The sequence below is a fragment of the Xyrauchen texanus genome, chromosome 33, assembly GCF_025860055.1.
Source record: "Xyrauchen texanus isolate HMW12.3.18 chromosome 33, RBS_HiC_50CHRs, whole genome shotgun sequence".
Classification (NCBI taxonomy): domain Eukaryota; kingdom Metazoa; phylum Chordata; class Actinopteri; order Cypriniformes; family Catostomidae; genus Xyrauchen; species Xyrauchen texanus.
In genome coordinates, this window is record NC_068308.1 from 18,587,891 (window position 1) to 18,604,784 (window position 16,894).

Here is a 16,894-nt window from a genome sequence, read left to right on the forward strand (position 1 = left end):
GGAAAAGTAGTTGAAACGTTGCCGGACTCCAATGGAACAGTATGAAGAGTGAAGATAAAGACCAAGACTAACACTCTGGGAAGACCTGTAAACAAACTGTGATTGTTGGAAGAGGCGATGTCAGAAGAGTGAAAAGAGAAGAAACAAGTTGATAGTATATGGACATTTTGAAACTGTTTGGCTCTCAGTGTTTAAGTTATAATTGCTTAGTCCTCTTGCCTAACCAATTAGGCGCCGGGTAATGTAAGAGCCAAATAAGAATTAGTTCATCTAAAGTAATAGTTTAATTTAAAAACAGTTAAGTGTTAAAAAAGGGAAACTATTTCTTGAAAATTCATTAGAAATGTGTTGGTATAAAATCCATAATTTAGTAATGTTTAGGTTTGATAACATTTGATAACAGTGTTTGAGCTTCCAATCAGGTAGTATTACGTCATAGCGTATTATGTGATGTAGTTTTTAGTTTGAAGTTAGAAATGTTGGAAGCAACACAGTTTTTTGACCGTGCGTACCATGTATGTGTACTTTTTATGTTAAATAAGTAAACATTTAAAAAGAAGACTGTTTGGTTTGTTCGTGTTTCAAATACTGGTTGTATTAAGACTGACTTCAAAAGGTGGTAGAAGAATTAGAAGAAACGAGACGCCACTACAGGCAGTATAAAAGTAATCAATAAGACTCCATTGGTTAAATCCATGTCTTCAGAAGCGATATATGTGTGGGTGAGAAAAAGATCAATATGTATAGTAATATTTAAATGTTTTTGGATATTCAAATACTGGGCAGGGAGGAGAATGAATATATATATATAAAGGACTTCAATATTGATCTGCTTCTCACCCACATATATTATCATGCTTCTGAAGACTTATGGATTTAATCACAGGAGACTTATGGATTACTTTTATGTGCTTTTTGGACCTTTAAAGTTCTGGCCACCATTCACTTGCATTGTATGGACCTACAGAGCTGAAATATTCTTCTAAAAATCTTTGAGTTCTGTAGAAGAAAGAAAGACATCCATATCTGGGATGGCATGAGGATGAGTAAATGATGAGATAATTTTCATTTTTGGGTGAACTATTCCTTTTATGTAAGGTTATACTGAAGTCAAACATACACTGATATCCTACAATAGTGTTTTTTTTTTTTTTTTTTTTTTAATTGTGCTCCACATCCATAACTCTACTGGCAAAGAAAGTAAACTAGAAAAACAAAAGGCTTTGGGACAGAACAAGAAAACTTTAAAATTATTCGTCGACAACCACAAAATGAAATACTCCATCAAATTCTTGTTTCACTTTTTTAATTTTCTTTAAAGCAGTAATACAAAGCATTATTTTTTTCTTTTTCCAGAGTCATTTAAGACAAATAAGTCTTCTGACATGAAGCCTCTGATCTTCAAATGCACCATCAACATTTAAAGTTTCATAAGTGTGAAGTCAGTGTATTCTCCAAACTTTGTATAATAGTGCTTGTAAGTGTACTTGGGTAAGGCAGCATGGAAAAGACAAGGATATTTTACAAAAGGAAACAAAAAAGAAAAAGACTCAAAAGAACCATCAGATGACATGATTGCGTACATTTTTCTCAGATGTGGGAATAAATCTCCACTTAATCATGTGAACATGGCAAAATAAATTTCAAGCTGCTAATATTGTTTACAACAGCAATCTGATGAATGCTGACAGGGTTGATTAGCGGAGCCATTTTATCTTGTCATGGTATCAAAAAGGTTCAATTGTGATGAACAAATAATAGAATCTGAGGTGAGGAGGGGAAGATTTAAGCAATTTTGTCTGAGCTAATGTACAGTTAGAAGAATTTCCAAGAGGCACATCTTTTCCTACTTTGGTACCATGTCAATTCTGTCATAGTATGGTAAAATACAAAGCTATCTTGTGAATGCCTGGTATACATACAAAGCCATAATCTAACAAGGTTTCCATACCACAATATCACTAAAGTACATGTTTTAACCTTTACCATCACATAATTTGACAGGTGAATTACTTTAATTGTCATTTATGCAATTTGATAACTAATAGGAAATTGCTTCTTTCACATATGCAGCAATCAGAACGACTTTTACACATAACTGAGGGCTCTACCTCATTTTTCAGGTCCAATCATAATGCACCAAAATGATGACATCAGCTGTAAAAGGCTGAAAACGAATCCAAATTTATATATTTTATTTCCTTAAACCAATATATTGCAAGTAACTAATATCCAAACGAGCAAATTAAGGCTGCCCCCCCCAGTTCATTATGTGAACTGTATTAGCTGCATGGAGACCTGCAGTCACAAGCTATACATAAAGCCACAGTTTTCAACAGCTTAATTTGAGTATTTGCTCTGTTTAGCTAAGGCTACCAAAGACTCACCTACAAGTACCTCATGACAATTAATTTGTTTTCTCATCCACCAAATTCACCCCATCACCACACATGTCAGTCCATTACATTTTAGTTTCTCATGCAATACAGGTCATTTTTTACTGCCATCACAATAAAAAGGCAGTTTTAAATGAATGTGCTTCATCTTGGGGCATCCGCTTCTCTGGTACCACTGGAAGAGTTGATTGTCTGAAGCATACGGTCTTTGAGAGGCACAGTCAAGATGATAAACACTTTGGTAATAGTGAGAAGAGCAGCTCTTCAGCAAAACTTTGGTTAAGGGAAGTGGTGTCAGGTTCAAGGCCATTTTTAAAGGATGGTGCTCTCAGTGTCCAGGTCTGTGTCCTTAACATGGGTAAAAGGCTTCTCAACAGCAATGTCAGGAACAAGGGCTTGACTTAGCCCTTTGAATGTCATCCCCGAATCTGCAAGCAATAAATTGACAAAGTTACATAAAACACCGGTTTATTGCATTTTGGTAATGTATGTTTTAGAAATTATTCATTTAATTTGAGATGAGCAAGTTCCAACTTGCTGTAAAAACATGCTGACGTGCCACAATACTCTCACACCAGCTCAGTAGCAACAGTTTTCAGAGTCAGGTGGTGAAGTTGCTCTCTACCAACTGTGTGAACTAAAAGCATGATTGGAAGCGACTTGCAGATGACACATCTTAAAGGAATAGTTCACTCAAAAAGGACAATCATTCACCCTCATCTCATCTCAGATGTGTATGACATCCTTTCTTGTGCAGAACACAAACCTAGATTTTTAGAAGAATATCTCAGCTCTGTAGGTCCATTCAATACAAGTGAATGGTGACCAGAACTTTGAAGCTCCAAAAAGCACATAAAGGCAGCATAAAATAATCCATAAGACTCCAGTGGTTAAATTCATATTTTCTGAAGTCTCATTGGCGATCATGATTTCAAGCTCGATTACACTTCCTATAGCGCCATCTAGTGCTCTGCGCATGTGTCAAGCAGTAGGAACGGTAATTGACCTTGAAATAATGATCGTGCTTTGAGACTGCAATTTCACTATGTACAGTTCAAAAGGAATTACAGTTTGGTTTGTTTTCACCCAAAAATGATTGGAGTCTTATGGATTACTTTTATTATGCTTTCAAAGTTCTGGCCACCACTCACTTGCACAGTGAGGACCTACAGAGCTGAAATATTGATCTAAAAATCTGTGTTTGTTTACAGCAGAAGAAAGTTTGTCATACACATCTGGGATAGCATGAAGGCGAGTAAAATTAGATTTTAGGTGAACTATCACTTTAATGCTTATTGGCTTATAATAATGATAAAGTGTGAAACATTAACATGTAGTGGATAAAACACTTGAATAATCATATTACAATTTCTTGTTTAAGAGTGTTGTTTATCTTCCTCAAAGTAAGTAATATCTCAGTTATAAATGTTTAAACTAATAACATTACATCAACATAAAAATAGCAAGTTATGACTTCGGCTCTGCTGGTGAAAATCTCTGAGTGATCACCTCAAGACTTTATGTGCACTATAAACCCCATGCAAGTGACACAAGCATAAATAAACAGTTTCTAAAAGAGTAGCTTAATGTAATGGAAATAAAAGAGCTTCACCTAGTGTTTTAAAAGCAGCGCTGCAAATTCCATTGCTGTCGCTTCCTACAGCTGGCGGCTGGGGCGGAGGGGGAACAGTAGGTCTGTTACGTGGTTTCGGCACAGGCCTCGGGCGAGGAAGAGTTCCTGACTGAAACACCAGAGGAGCAGTTGGACTGGGACTGTCATGAAAGACTATCGTGGGTGGAGGGGTACTCGGTGGAGTGGGAGTGTTTGGAGGGGAGGGATCCTCTCCTGGGTCACCAGCAGTATGAACAAGAGCGCTGGGTTGGAGAGGGGTAGTGACCTGTGTCGGAGGCTGGGGGGGTGGATGGTTGGGGGCCTGAATGGGAGGCTGGTTGCACGTTTGGCGACGAGAGGTTGTGGTGGTTTGAGTCTGTGGCTGTGTGGGGCTTAAATTGGTTGGAGAGCTAGAGAGCTGTCTAGGGGAGGGGCTAAGGGACTGAGGAGTGCCAGAAGATGTTTGTTGTACTGACTGATTGGTTGGTTGCCCTGGTGGGGGGTTGGCTGGTTTAGGAGGAGCTGGGGCTGGCTTCTTTGTACCTGTAAATAAGAACAGAATTTACTTTATTTGTATAGCATCTTTTAAAACTATGCGTCAAATGCCATATAGCACGTTGTAAACACAATGTATCCATGGATGCTTTTTTCCCCATACATACATAAGGAGACAAAATAAGAGCACATAGAAATAAATAAAAAGATAATATAATAAACAGAAAATGAAAATCTAATAATATTACAACTTAGCAAGCAAACAAGATATTGAAACAATTAAATAAGAGGAAAAACCCTAGTAAACAAGTGTGCTTAACAAGTGAAATACTTAAAATGTGCTTTTAAAAGTGCAAGTTGAGTCACACTGTTAAGATTTAGTAGGTTAATTTAGGTTAATTTACCTCTGCGTGCCATGTGAGGACTGGGTCCTGTAGATCCAGCCACAGGGGTCACCACACTCAGCTGTCCTGACCCTCCAGTGCCATTTCTCTGAGCTGGAGGAGTGGATGCAGGGTCTCGATTCTTTGAACTGAGAAAAAATATATAATAATTCTTTATGCAAATGTGTAATTTCTGCGCCACTATAATCACCAAACAAAACTGAAAAAAATTATAATAAAAATAATAAAGAAACAGATAGTCCCGCACCAAACTCACGCCATTGGTTGGGGCAATGTTGCTATGTCTGGGCTGGTTGGGATGCTCAAACAAACAGAGCAAAGTTTTGACAATGCCACATAACAACAGTGTGGCTTTTCAGGTAGGTCAACCATTAAATGGCTTACTTATAGTTGACTACATATTATGCTGGGATAGGAGAAAGTATTTTAACATCCTAAAAAAATAAATTATGTCACATTTAAGTCAGATTCTTTTGGAATATTTAATATTAAACAGTTTGCAATAGTATATTGTTTCATTGGATTATAAATTAGATCACAGTACAACCAGTTGAGAAAAAAAAAAGCCTCCTCCATGTCTATTACACAGTGTATATATATATACTGTAAGGATGACTCATTCATGTACAGCACAGGTCCAGCACATTGCAGGCCTCTTACCTGATCTCCTCAGTTTGCTGAGCTAGAAGCTGCTGTGCTGCTGCCAGGGCAGCCATCCCCTGTGCCAGCCCAGGCTGGCAACCCTCTAAGCCAAGGCCCATCGGTGCAGGCTGCTGGAGCATGAGCTCAGCCACAGGCGGAACCCCTGCAGTACCAGCAGCCTCCATCGGGGGCAACGGGGGTTGGAAGGCAGGTGAAGCTTGCTGCTTTCTAGGTACAGTATTGCCTCTACGAGGATTGTGGTCCATTATTTTATTAGCAGAGCTACAGAAAGAAGAAACAGCAAAGACAACACTAGTGCTAATAAGTTCCCAGCAGAGCGACACCACAGAAAAGAGGGGAATCTGCATTGGTAGACACCTCCCTCCCGAACACACAAATAGCCGTGTTATATGGAAAAGCAAGGGAATAATCAGTAGAATGGACAATACCAGAGAAGTTAATGCAGAGTATAATCTCATCCTTTTGGCAGCTTTTCTGGCCTTTTTTTAATTGCTCAATTAAAGTGAATTGATCAATTAAATTGGATTCTAATTAACGTAGTGACAGTTCACCCTAAATTAAAACATCTTTCATTTACCCACCCACATGTTGTTCCAAACCTGTATAACTTTTTCCATGGAACACAACAAGAGATGTGAAGCAGATTTTGGAAGTCTCAGTCACCATTCACTTTCATTGCATCTTTTTTCCATAATGAAAGTGAATAAAGACGAGGCTGCCATTCTCTAAATTTATGCTTAACATCTAATTTTGGGTTCCACTGAAGATCACATGAGTTTGGAACAACATGAGGGTGAGTGAATGATGACAGAATTCGTTTTCTGGGTGGACTATACCTTTAATTGCAGATTTTTGTGCAGCCTAGAATTAAACCGTTAATTGAGATTTTGTGTCAATATTAGTATGAATACCTGTCTCTCCGAGGTAATTCACCATCTGGACCCACCATGCTACCAGGTCTCTTCCTCTCTATAGTGCCCGAGTCATAATCAGGCGGGTTCAGGTGGTTGACATTGTTTGGCAGGGGTGCAGGCATTGAAAACATGCCTGATACATTAAACTCCACATCTGAAGGAATAACAAGAAACAGGGACATTTTAAACCTGATTGAAATAATTTTGTATAAGAAATTGCTAAGTATTTAAAGCTTATATACCCCATACCCTCAGGGAAAAACCAGTCTGCATGCTGAATGATGGGTTCAATTATAGCAACCACATGAACAGAGGTAGCAGCAGCCATTTCCGCTAGGCTCCTGTGCATAAAGAGAGTTATTATTAGACAACGTAAACAATAAAAATATGGATGACAAATGTGACAAGGCTCAGTCCACATTTGCCTTCATTGTATGGAAAAAAAAAAAAATAGTCTGTCACCATTAAATGGAAGTCAATGGTGACAGACATTCTGCTTAAAGTGATAGTTCATACAAAAATGTTTATTCTCTCTCATCATTTACTTTAGGTTAAAACCAGTTCCATATTTGAATGCTTTTGTACTATAAATCTCCATTTTCACTTTCACAATTTGAAAGAGTGGAGATTTATAGAAAAAAGGACTTTTATATCATATCGCTTCTGAAAACATAAATTTAACCACTTAAATAATATGAATTACTTTTATGCTGCCTTTATGTGATTTTTGGAGCTTGAAAAGTCTGGCCACCATTCACTTGCATTGTTTGGACCTACAGAGCTGAAATCCTTCTAAAAATCTTTGTTTGTACTCTGTAAAAGAAAGTCATACACATCTCCTTTTGTGTTCCACAGAGACAAAAAAGTCATATGGGTTTGGGAAAACATGAGGTCAAGGAGATGAATGACATAATTTTCTTTTTTCTGTGAACTATCCTTTTAACTCAAGGCAACAGCAGAATTGTTGGTTAAGAGCTGTTGATTTATCGTTGCATTAATCGCCTGTTAGTTGCAGCAGCTTGTAGAATATTCTCACCCCTCAGTTTTGGCCCATAGTAGATTGGGTCCAAGGACAATTGCAATGTTGCTGGGGTTCATCTTGTTAACGTCACTCTCCTGTGCAAGCTTAGCAAGGAACTTTATAAGGTATCTGCAAAACATAGCAAAAAACCCTGCTATTCATAAAAGGCAAATCGAAAATTTAAGACACTTTGTAGTTGTAGTGAATGTCCAGCTGTTTTTACTTAATTATGAAACTTTACATTTAGATGTTGCTGAAACGCACCTGAAGTTTGCCTTGTTGTTTTTTGGTAACTGATCACAGGTAACCCACAAAGCTTGTAATCGTTTGTCTGGGTCAGGGACACTTAAAGTAAAAGCACAGTATTAACCAATACAAAAATGTTATAATTATTTGAACCCTTTAATATAGTCCTGCAAGACAACTTACTTAGATGCCTGTATCCACTCATCATACAGATGGTAAGTCATCAAAGGTTCAGGCAGTTCTCTTATGTAGGACTTCAATGCCCCTTAAAGCAGAAAATAATCATTTCAAATGAATAGGGTGTAAATGACATAGAATATTACTGATACACACAATAAATCGGACTGTACCAGCAACAGCATGCGGGTCAGAATAGAACTCTTCCAGCTGTGAGGTCGAGCAATCCAGCGCTGCCTTCAGCTTCTTCAGTTTAGAGGCTCCAGCAGCAATTCTGAAAAGACCCTGGAAAACAGGGGGATTGAATTTAAGAAATGTGCAGGCAGTAACATGTTAGTTATGACATAATCTTAATCCCCTATTAACTAAAAAGGAATATATCAGGTTTAATATAAATATAAAATAATTTCGATTCGTCCCTCCTTTTCTTTAAAAAAAAGTGAGGCAATTACAATGGAAGTGAATGTGGCCAATCCGTAAACATTAAAATACTCACCGTTTCAAAAGTATAGCCACAAGACAAACAATATGCATGATAACATGATTTTAGTGATAAAATCACTTACTAACCTTTTCTGTGTAAAGTTATAGCCAATTTAACAACATCATGCCATGAAATAATGTCAACCAACCCCAAAACGACTGTAAAAATTATGATTTAAACAACTTTACAGCTAACAAATAACATATAAGTTTTAACAGAAGAATTAATGTAAGTGCTTTTATAAAATTATAAGCTTCACATTTTTGCATTTAAACCCTCTTCTATTGTAAGTGCCTCACTATAACTTACATTTTAACATTTATATTTTTTAAAGAAAAGGACAGATGAATCAAAATAACTTTTGTGGTAATCAACATTATGCCACAAATACTGTCGATTGTCCTTAACTTGTTTGTTTTTATTTTTTGTATACTTACATTGCATTGAGAAGCTGCCTTTATACAGTATCTCACAAAAGTGAGTACACCCCTCACATTTTCACTTCGGGGTGTACTCACTTTTGTTGCCAGCGGTTTAGACATTAATGGTTGTGTTGAGTTATTTTGAGGGGACAGCAAATTTACACTGTTATACAAGCTGTACACTTACTACTTTACATTGTCGCAAAGCGTCATTTCTTCAGTGTTGTCACATGAAAAGATATAATCAAATATTTACAAAAATGTGAGGGGTGTACTCACTTTTGTGAGATAAACAAATATTATTATTATTAATAATTATTAGCGATTCATTGTCAGTGATAAAATGATGGGGAAAGGACCACTTTTTGTATTTGTTAAACAAAACAAGCCTAGATGGGACTTGTTACAGAAATCAATTAATTTTAAGCCTAAGTAAGGGACATTTTAATTACCACAGAAGCATTCCAAGTTTTAACTAATCACCAAAATGCAGAACGAGACATTTTTGTCTTCAATCGCTTTTCATGTGGAGTTTTAAGCAGCGCTTTATGGTGCCGTTGACGCCCTGACGAGAATCATGAACGCAGCTTCACTACTGCTGTAGGAAAGCGAATAGCCACAGTCTGCCAGCAGATTCATATTGTGGAGAATGAGAGTTTAAGAGATGTAATTGCAATGAAAATTCAACCTATGTAGGACTAGTTCTTTCAATTAGTCAACCTCCCACTGAGACTTTGGGAAATGTTTAATGTTATGCTATTTACTTAATTTCTGTCTCTATACTGTGAAAGGCTTTGTTTGGAAAATGTTCATAAAACATTATATTGTTACATATTGTTTTGTTTTCTTTCCTAAGAAGGAAATACATTTGTTTGAAGTATATATACAGTTAAATTTCAGCAATTTCAAAATCTGAGATTAATCATGATTAACTTCGAAAAATTAAGTGATTCATCGCAATTAAAAATTGTAATCGAAATGACTGCTCTAGTTTTAACTAATATGCTAGATTGTTAACTGTTTACAAAAAATGGTATATGTTGTTGTGAGTGTGAAGGCACACATGAGAGCATACACTTTTTATCTGTACAGGAGCTGGGTCATTTTTGACCCGTTACAATCTGAACGCAGTACTGAATATGGTCACATATTTTGAGACATGTGCAATACAATTTGGATACTTAAGTTGAATAATAGCTGTATTGTGATTCGAGAAAGACTTACCAATATTAATTATACAACAGTTGGTTCCAGTTCTCTAATCCGATTTGACAAATGGCTTTTCAAGAGTGCTAAAATTTAGTATAATGGCACTGGGATGCTTCACTGTTTGTATCACTCCACTTAACTGTGTTCATAGTGTAGAAATGAAAACAAGCTTGGAAATACAAGTATTGTGAACATTTGCAAAATGTCTCGATCAAATTGGAGAACAAATGCATTGTTTGATCTGTATGATAGATGCAGTGGTGGTTCATGCTGTCATACCTCCTCTTTCATTCCAGTCTCCAGTAACATCATGACACAGGCCTCTATTGGGAGTGCTATCTCTCTGCCGCTCCGCTTCAGGTGCTCTTCCAGGGCTGTTCCAAACGCTGGTTTCTCAGTCCATGAATCTGTTGGGAGGACATAAATGACTTTATTGAATATACTGCAAGCATGCACGCATGTAACAGCAGACTGATTACATAGTATTAGAATAATAAGCAAATTATAGGAAGCAAACTGCATTGGATTGGAGCATTCGCCTATGGTTAATCTGCTTCTAGACTAACTAAATAGTAGGGTGAACCTTAAGGCATCTCACCATTTGATTCAATTAAGGGAGTCACGTTTCGATTCCCAATGCTTGTCTGCTCTGACCCCCAATATAGAATAATGCTGTATAATAACCTACTATCAAAGGAAGCTCTGCAACTTTCCTTCTGTTTACATGAAATTATGCAATGTCACTTCTTGTTTTGGTGGCTGAATATGAGAATTATTAATAACTATTTTTCAAATTCTGAATTTTTCCAGATTGATCCTGAATTGTTTGAGAAAGGATCATGATGCACCAGTGAATCTATTCCTGCTTACTGTTCTTTCTGACAAGGCTGGTGGGTGAGATGTGAGAAATATTACTCATGGGCCACATGCTGGGCCATCAAGTCTGTCTGCCTCACATGTACAGGCAGAAAAACCTTACAACAACAATTTATTGCACTCAAGTACTAGATTGATGGGTACAAATGAGGACACAAACAATTAAGTGCCTTCAAGGACGGTACGGAAAACTACTGGAACAGACCACCACTCTAGATTCACTCCATTCTCGCTTGTTCCAGGGAAGGACATTAGTCATCATTACACAGCAATAAAACCACAAGAGTGATCACATACTGTGCCGTTACCTTGCTGAGATTGAATGGTTGGCAGGACGCTCTCGAGCAAGGTGAGAGATTTTCGGTGGTAATCTGCTTGTGCCTCTAATAACTGAGAACAGAGCAGACATTGAAGAAGAAGAGACGCACATGAGAATGAACAATAGGCATGAACAGGAATAAACTTAACAACAGAGTTATCTAACCCCATGAAAGATATAAACAAAAAGGTTCTTACCATGACATAGTAGCGGGCGTAGTCCGCCTCCTTTGAGAAGAAATTGTACATGTCTGCTGAAAGTTGATCCTAACATAAGAGATAGCAAACATGATTGGATCTTTTGATTTTTATACAAAGCTATTGGTTTGATTGTGTTTTGACTCAAATGCAGCGGTTTGCCACATGCTCTTGATACATTTACATGTAAACATTTGGCAAACACTACTGTGCAATGCATTCAAGCTATACGCTTCATCAGAAAATGTGCTCCCTGGGATTCCAGGGGTGGCAGTGGCTCAGGTGGTAGAGCGGGTCAGCCACTAATCGTAGGGTTGGTGTTTCAATCCCCCGGCCCACACGACTCCACATGCCGAAGTGTCCTTGGGCAAGACACTAAACCAAGTTGCTCCCAATGGCAGGCTAGCGCCTTGCATGGCAGCTCTGCCGTCATTGGTGTGTGTGTGTGTGAATGGGTGAATGAGTCACAGTGTAAAGCGCTTCGAATACTGTTAAGGTTAAAAAGGCACTATATAAGTGTAGACCATATAGACCATTATTCAAACCCATAACCTTGGTTTTGCATTCTTTATCAGAGCTACAGGAACACACACGTTGATGCTCATGGGGGTGACGACACACGGTTTGAAAAATGTATTATACATCAGTTATAACAACCACCGCATCGTAAATCAGTTATCATCTGTCTGACTAGCATAATGATTCTGCTACGCAAGCAGAAGCTTGGCTTGTTTTTTCATGAATGTTCTGTCCTGAATTCGGGACGGTTCATTTTTCAGAGAAGACTCTTCTGGAACTAAGAATATCAAAACACTCAGTAAGCTACAGTTCTACCAACAGTGCATGTTTTGCAGGATAATATCTGGCCAGATAAACTTTGGATAAAGCAGACTATTGGACTTAATTGAGACTGAGTTGTGATTAGAAATATCATTAGAACGGCATCATACTTTTCTATGTGAAAAAATAGAATAGCAGAGTGAGAGGCAGCACTTTATGGCATTTAGAACTGTACTGCCCTGCAAAGGTAAAATTTAGTAACTGAACCAATGATTAAAACAGAGAAAAAGAGTTTTAACCTCGTGCGACCCCACTTTCACATTCGTGGACGTTGTATTTTGGCTTCGCTATGCATAATTTAAATTAATATAAACTGACTGATCTCAGTTCAGAAAACTCTGGGCGTACAGAGTCATGTAACAAAACAACATGGTGCTGATCACAGCGGAGTTTGTCTTTGGGAGACACACTAACAAACCTGCATCTTGTAAAAAACCTCATTACGTTTTTAAAATCTCTTTGTGTCAAAAATTCGAGTCTCTAGTTTCAACTGATATGCCATTTTGAGCAAGTTATCGCGAAACGCCACACTATTAAACACAATGTACATTAAAGTGTACTTAAAAGCATTTTTTCCTTAGAAATCCTATATTTACTGTGCATAATCACATGTAGAAAAACTTTGCTCTCAGATGCTTTATATGGAGTTAGAATGAAAATAAGAGGCAGAACCGTTTTAGCACTGGTTCTAAAAATCAATGCAAATATTTGATAATAGTACATTACAAATTATGCATGTAAAAAATACACATTTAAAGGGTCCCCTGTACAATTAAAGAGGATTAGTGTGTTCCAATAGTTTCACGGCTTATATGGCCTGGTTTTTGTTTTAGTTGTTGTTGATGAATAAACATTATAACTGTTAACTTCCTTTTACAAAATTCATGATAACGTTAAATTATTTATTTAGCCTTTGGTACATATATTTGGTTTTGTGTCGATGAAGGGGAACTTCTGCCTTACTAATAGCGCTGTGGGGGTACTTATGGCAAAAGGGAACATTGGTCTATAAGACTTGATTTCAGTCATAACTCAACTTTCATAAAATGTGTAGTTACTGTTTTGCCATGACACATCAGTGTGCATGACAGCTTGTGGGTTATTCAACAAAGATTAACATTTTGTGGAATATCATACACCCATTTGTTGGTGTAAAATTCATAGCTAAGCATCTGGTGATAGTAAAACTATGAAGGCACGTATAGGCTTGTTTGGCCATTAGTACCTTACACAGCTCCATTTTGTTCATAGCCTCATCAACCTCCTCTTTTAGTGAGTCTGCCTTGGCTGTCAGTGCTTGTGTGTTTGTTCCTGAGATTATAGACTTGGTCGCCTGCAACCACCTGGGAAGACACATTTTCAGTTGTAAAATGGGTCAATTTAGAGTTACCATATAATGGAACGGAGACATATGATAGAAACCTCACCTTGTTCGCGCAGAGTCATAGTCTAGCACCAACTTGGCTAACTGCCTCCTCTGTTTCAGGATGTTAGGAATGTCCATCTACAATAACAATACGATATATCTGTAGTTAGAAACACTGAGATGGAGAGATGTTGCTCAAATTACTGTGCTGAGATAGTCTCTGAAGACAAGGTACTGAGAGGCGAATTCAGTTGTGCTAATTTTATGCATAGTATTTCAGTGATTATCCACAATCTAGTTTAACCAGGCACTACATGTGCTGAAATGAAGTCGTCATTTGTTCGGCGCCTACTTTCTATGCAAATTTGGCTCACCAATATACATTCTGCCTTTTATACAAAATTCCACGCTATATGACTAGCACAATTAACACTGCATTCTTACCACAGATGGAAAGTAGGCAATAAACAGAATTCTATTAAAAAGAGAGGTTTGCATTTATTTTTATTGAAATTGTAGCTTGAAAATTGTATTCAGCACTAAATTCTTGGGCTTGTTTGCACAGTTACCTGATTTGCATCATTCCTTTAGTAAATCGGGTGCTGTAACAGCACAGACAGCACATGCAAATAAACCAGGCTATCACTGGGCACAATTCATGCTTAGTGATTTCATGCAGAAGTGATTTTGTATGCTTGTCCATACCTCTGCTAGTTGATTGAGAGGGTCCAAGATGTCTTTCTCAATCTGCATCTCGTGCTGCATTAGCTCAGAGGCCAGTCTGTTCTCTGCATCCCCACAAATCTCCATCATTTTCCTGAACAGAAGATAAAGAACATACTTTTAACTGCTTAAATTGAATCTCCTAAATACAACTCAATATGATGCAATCAGCCAATTATCCATTTAAAAAAAAAAAAAAAAAAAAAGATCTAAACGTAAGTGTAAATCAACACAAATCTAATTAATGCTGATGTCCTGTAATTACCCAATCAGAGACTCCTCCCCCAGCTGGTTCCCACCATCCTGCATGGCCTGTGAGAGTGCTGTCAGTGGAAGCTTTTTCTGTGACAAAAACACAGGAGAGTTTGTGCAACGTGCAAATCCAAGCATATTTGTCAAGATAAATAACATGTGGTGATAACTGACATGCTGTGCTTTTATAAGCACTTTTTATGCCCTTACATGTCTCTTCTCGGCGTCAGTACCTATTTGCCCCTGCAAACATGCAGCCATTCTTTTGTGCGTGTTGTGCGAAACGATGCGTACCAACTCCATACGGCGCTCAATCTGTGCAGAACAAAATAAAATATCGATAACAACCCACAATCTATATTGAGCTGCAGCTGCCACTCAATGCAAAGCTGGGATGCATTCTGTCAAAAAGAAACAGCCTTTAAAAAACTGCCTAGGGCATGCTAAGTAACAATGCATGGGATGCTTCTATGTTATGAAAGATATTTCATAATTTCAGCATGCTCTGCTAATAGCCTGTAGATAGCATTAGACTACACATTTCACTCTTAACAATTAACACATGTTGCTGATAGAAAGGAAATGAAAACACAGCTGGGTGGGGTAAGGTAAAGTTTGATTGATCACACCACTCCCAGAGGAGGTATGAAAAAGATATATATTACATTTACGTTGCAGAAAAGACTAAGAAAAGTCTCAAAGAGCCACGTGAGAAGATATGTGGACTGACGGTCTCAGAAGTGGAGGCAACTGAGACTTGTCCTCCCCCACCTGGATTGATGCGAGTACTATAATATATAATTAAATAATTAATAATAATAAATAAAATACAAAATTCACCAGCCAAATTCAATACAAGTCATTTTCCCAATTTTTTATCATTTGCAAGAGTGAAAACTGTCTGATCAGTTACAAAAGTCATAACACACTATTCAAGAACAGTCTGAAGGTCTGTACTGAGTTTGGTGAAGGTAGCTTGAAAGGAAGTGTTAGTGCAAGAAATGTTGTTCTCGGTTTAACATTTTTGAAAAATTCCTAAATCAAGTTGGCTCTGGCACACGTCCATACAAATACATTTATTTTGCTACGTTAACATCCACACTTAAATGGCATTTTCCTCCACAAAAAAGAGATTTTAGAAAACTCTCTCCATAAAAAAAAATAGGAAACGATTAAGTTCGGAAACTGAAGTTTTCAGACTTGAAGTGTGTAAATGTGGACGCGGCAGCCTTTGTCAAGCCAACGTAATAAATGGTGAGCAAATTCACTCTTTTGGGATTCTCATACCCCTCAACAGTACATGAAATGTTGCAGACTGTCTGTCAGACAGAATTAATTTCTATTGATTATCATTGGCCAACTTTCCAACATGTAAAATACAATGAATCACATTGATAATAAAAAAATCAAATGAAAATAAATAACTCTTTAAGCTTAAATCTAGACTAAAGACTAATTACTTAGCCATGCATAAACCTAATTTATTCCTCAATTCATAGTTATGTTGCATTAGTTAGGACTGCCAGATCCGGAAACACTTCTCATATTCTATAACACTGCTTTAAAGTGAATTGCATCTACCCCAATATTATGCTATTAGTTTCCTTGTCTCCACCTCGTCATACATAAACTGAGCCTGCCAGATCCAGCTCCGGTCCTGCCCAATGCCCACTGCCATGCTACATGTTGCTGAGTGATGACTACTAACTGCAGGCTGTGCCAGCCAGATATCACTTCAGTCTACAACAATGGAATTCACAGTGTATGAACTGCTGCCAACTCCAACTGTAAAACATGGGATACTTCCCTGCCAATTGCCTGAACCTTGGAATTAGGGGAAATTGCCCTCCCCCGGGCAAGTTAACAAACACCATTTGGAGTTTTGTGTTCCTTGCCACAGTCACATTTGGCTTGCTCACTGGGGGTATAAAAACAAATAATATTTTTTTAAAGGGATAAATTACAACAATGACTCTTAAGACATTACAGCTCCATTTTCTATCATAGCATAATTTCCTGTAAAGCTCTTTTTAAACAATGTGCGCTATACAAATAAAAATGACGACTTCATTAATTAATTTACCTGTATATTTTGTCAGAGCATGGAGGCCCACAGTCTAAGACTTAAACACTCCTGCAACAATATAACTAATGCTGTAACAGATGCAAATGGTGTAAACTTTTTGATGGGAGCAGGGCGTGACCGTTTTCACACATGTCAGCACTGAAAAACAACCATGAAATGAAAGTCACTTCAGAACTGTGTGAACAGAGCGGT

The 16,894-nt window shown here is 37.6% G+C and overlaps 1 protein-coding gene across 2 annotated transcripts in view; it reads right to left on the bottom strand.

Annotated features, from left to right (window-relative positions):
• Window positions 1-1,295: 1,295 nt before the first annotated feature.
• The window catches only part of LOC127627009 (rho GTPase-activating protein 17-like), a 30,081-nt gene continuing 14,482 nt past the window's right edge, over window positions 1,296-16,894 (bottom strand). The window contains exons 3-20 of one of the 2 annotated variants that reach the window (XM_052103199.1): window positions 14,827-14,931; window positions 14,630-14,706; window positions 14,347-14,458; window positions 13,703-13,779; window positions 13,501-13,618; window positions 11,436-11,504; window positions 11,228-11,309; window positions 10,323-10,450; window positions 8,102-8,213; window positions 7,935-8,016; window positions 7,770-7,850; window positions 7,521-7,634; window positions 6,734-6,825; window positions 6,482-6,638; window positions 5,568-5,861; window positions 4,908-5,035; window positions 4,009-4,551; window positions 1,296-2,824 (exon numbers count right to left, since the gene is read on the bottom strand). In XM_052103199.1, the coding sequence (XP_051959159.1) occupies window positions 2,709-2,824; window positions 4,009-4,551; window positions 4,908-5,035; window positions 5,568-5,861; window positions 6,482-6,638; window positions 6,734-6,825; window positions 7,521-7,634; window positions 7,770-7,850; window positions 7,935-8,016; window positions 8,102-8,213; window positions 10,323-10,450; window positions 11,228-11,309; window positions 11,436-11,504; window positions 13,501-13,618; window positions 13,703-13,779; window positions 14,347-14,458; window positions 14,630-14,706; window positions 14,827-14,931 (2,487 nt within the window). In that variant the 3' untranslated portion in view covers window positions 1,296-2,708. The remainder of the gene's footprint in view (window positions 2,825-4,008; window positions 4,552-4,907; window positions 5,036-5,567; window positions 5,862-6,481; window positions 6,639-6,733; window positions 6,826-7,520; window positions 7,635-7,769; window positions 7,851-7,934; window positions 8,017-8,101; window positions 8,214-10,322; window positions 10,451-11,227; window positions 11,310-11,435; window positions 11,505-13,500; window positions 13,619-13,702; window positions 13,780-14,346; window positions 14,459-14,629; window positions 14,707-14,826; window positions 14,932-16,894) is intronic. The other variant, XM_052103200.1, reaches the window with a different exon arrangement.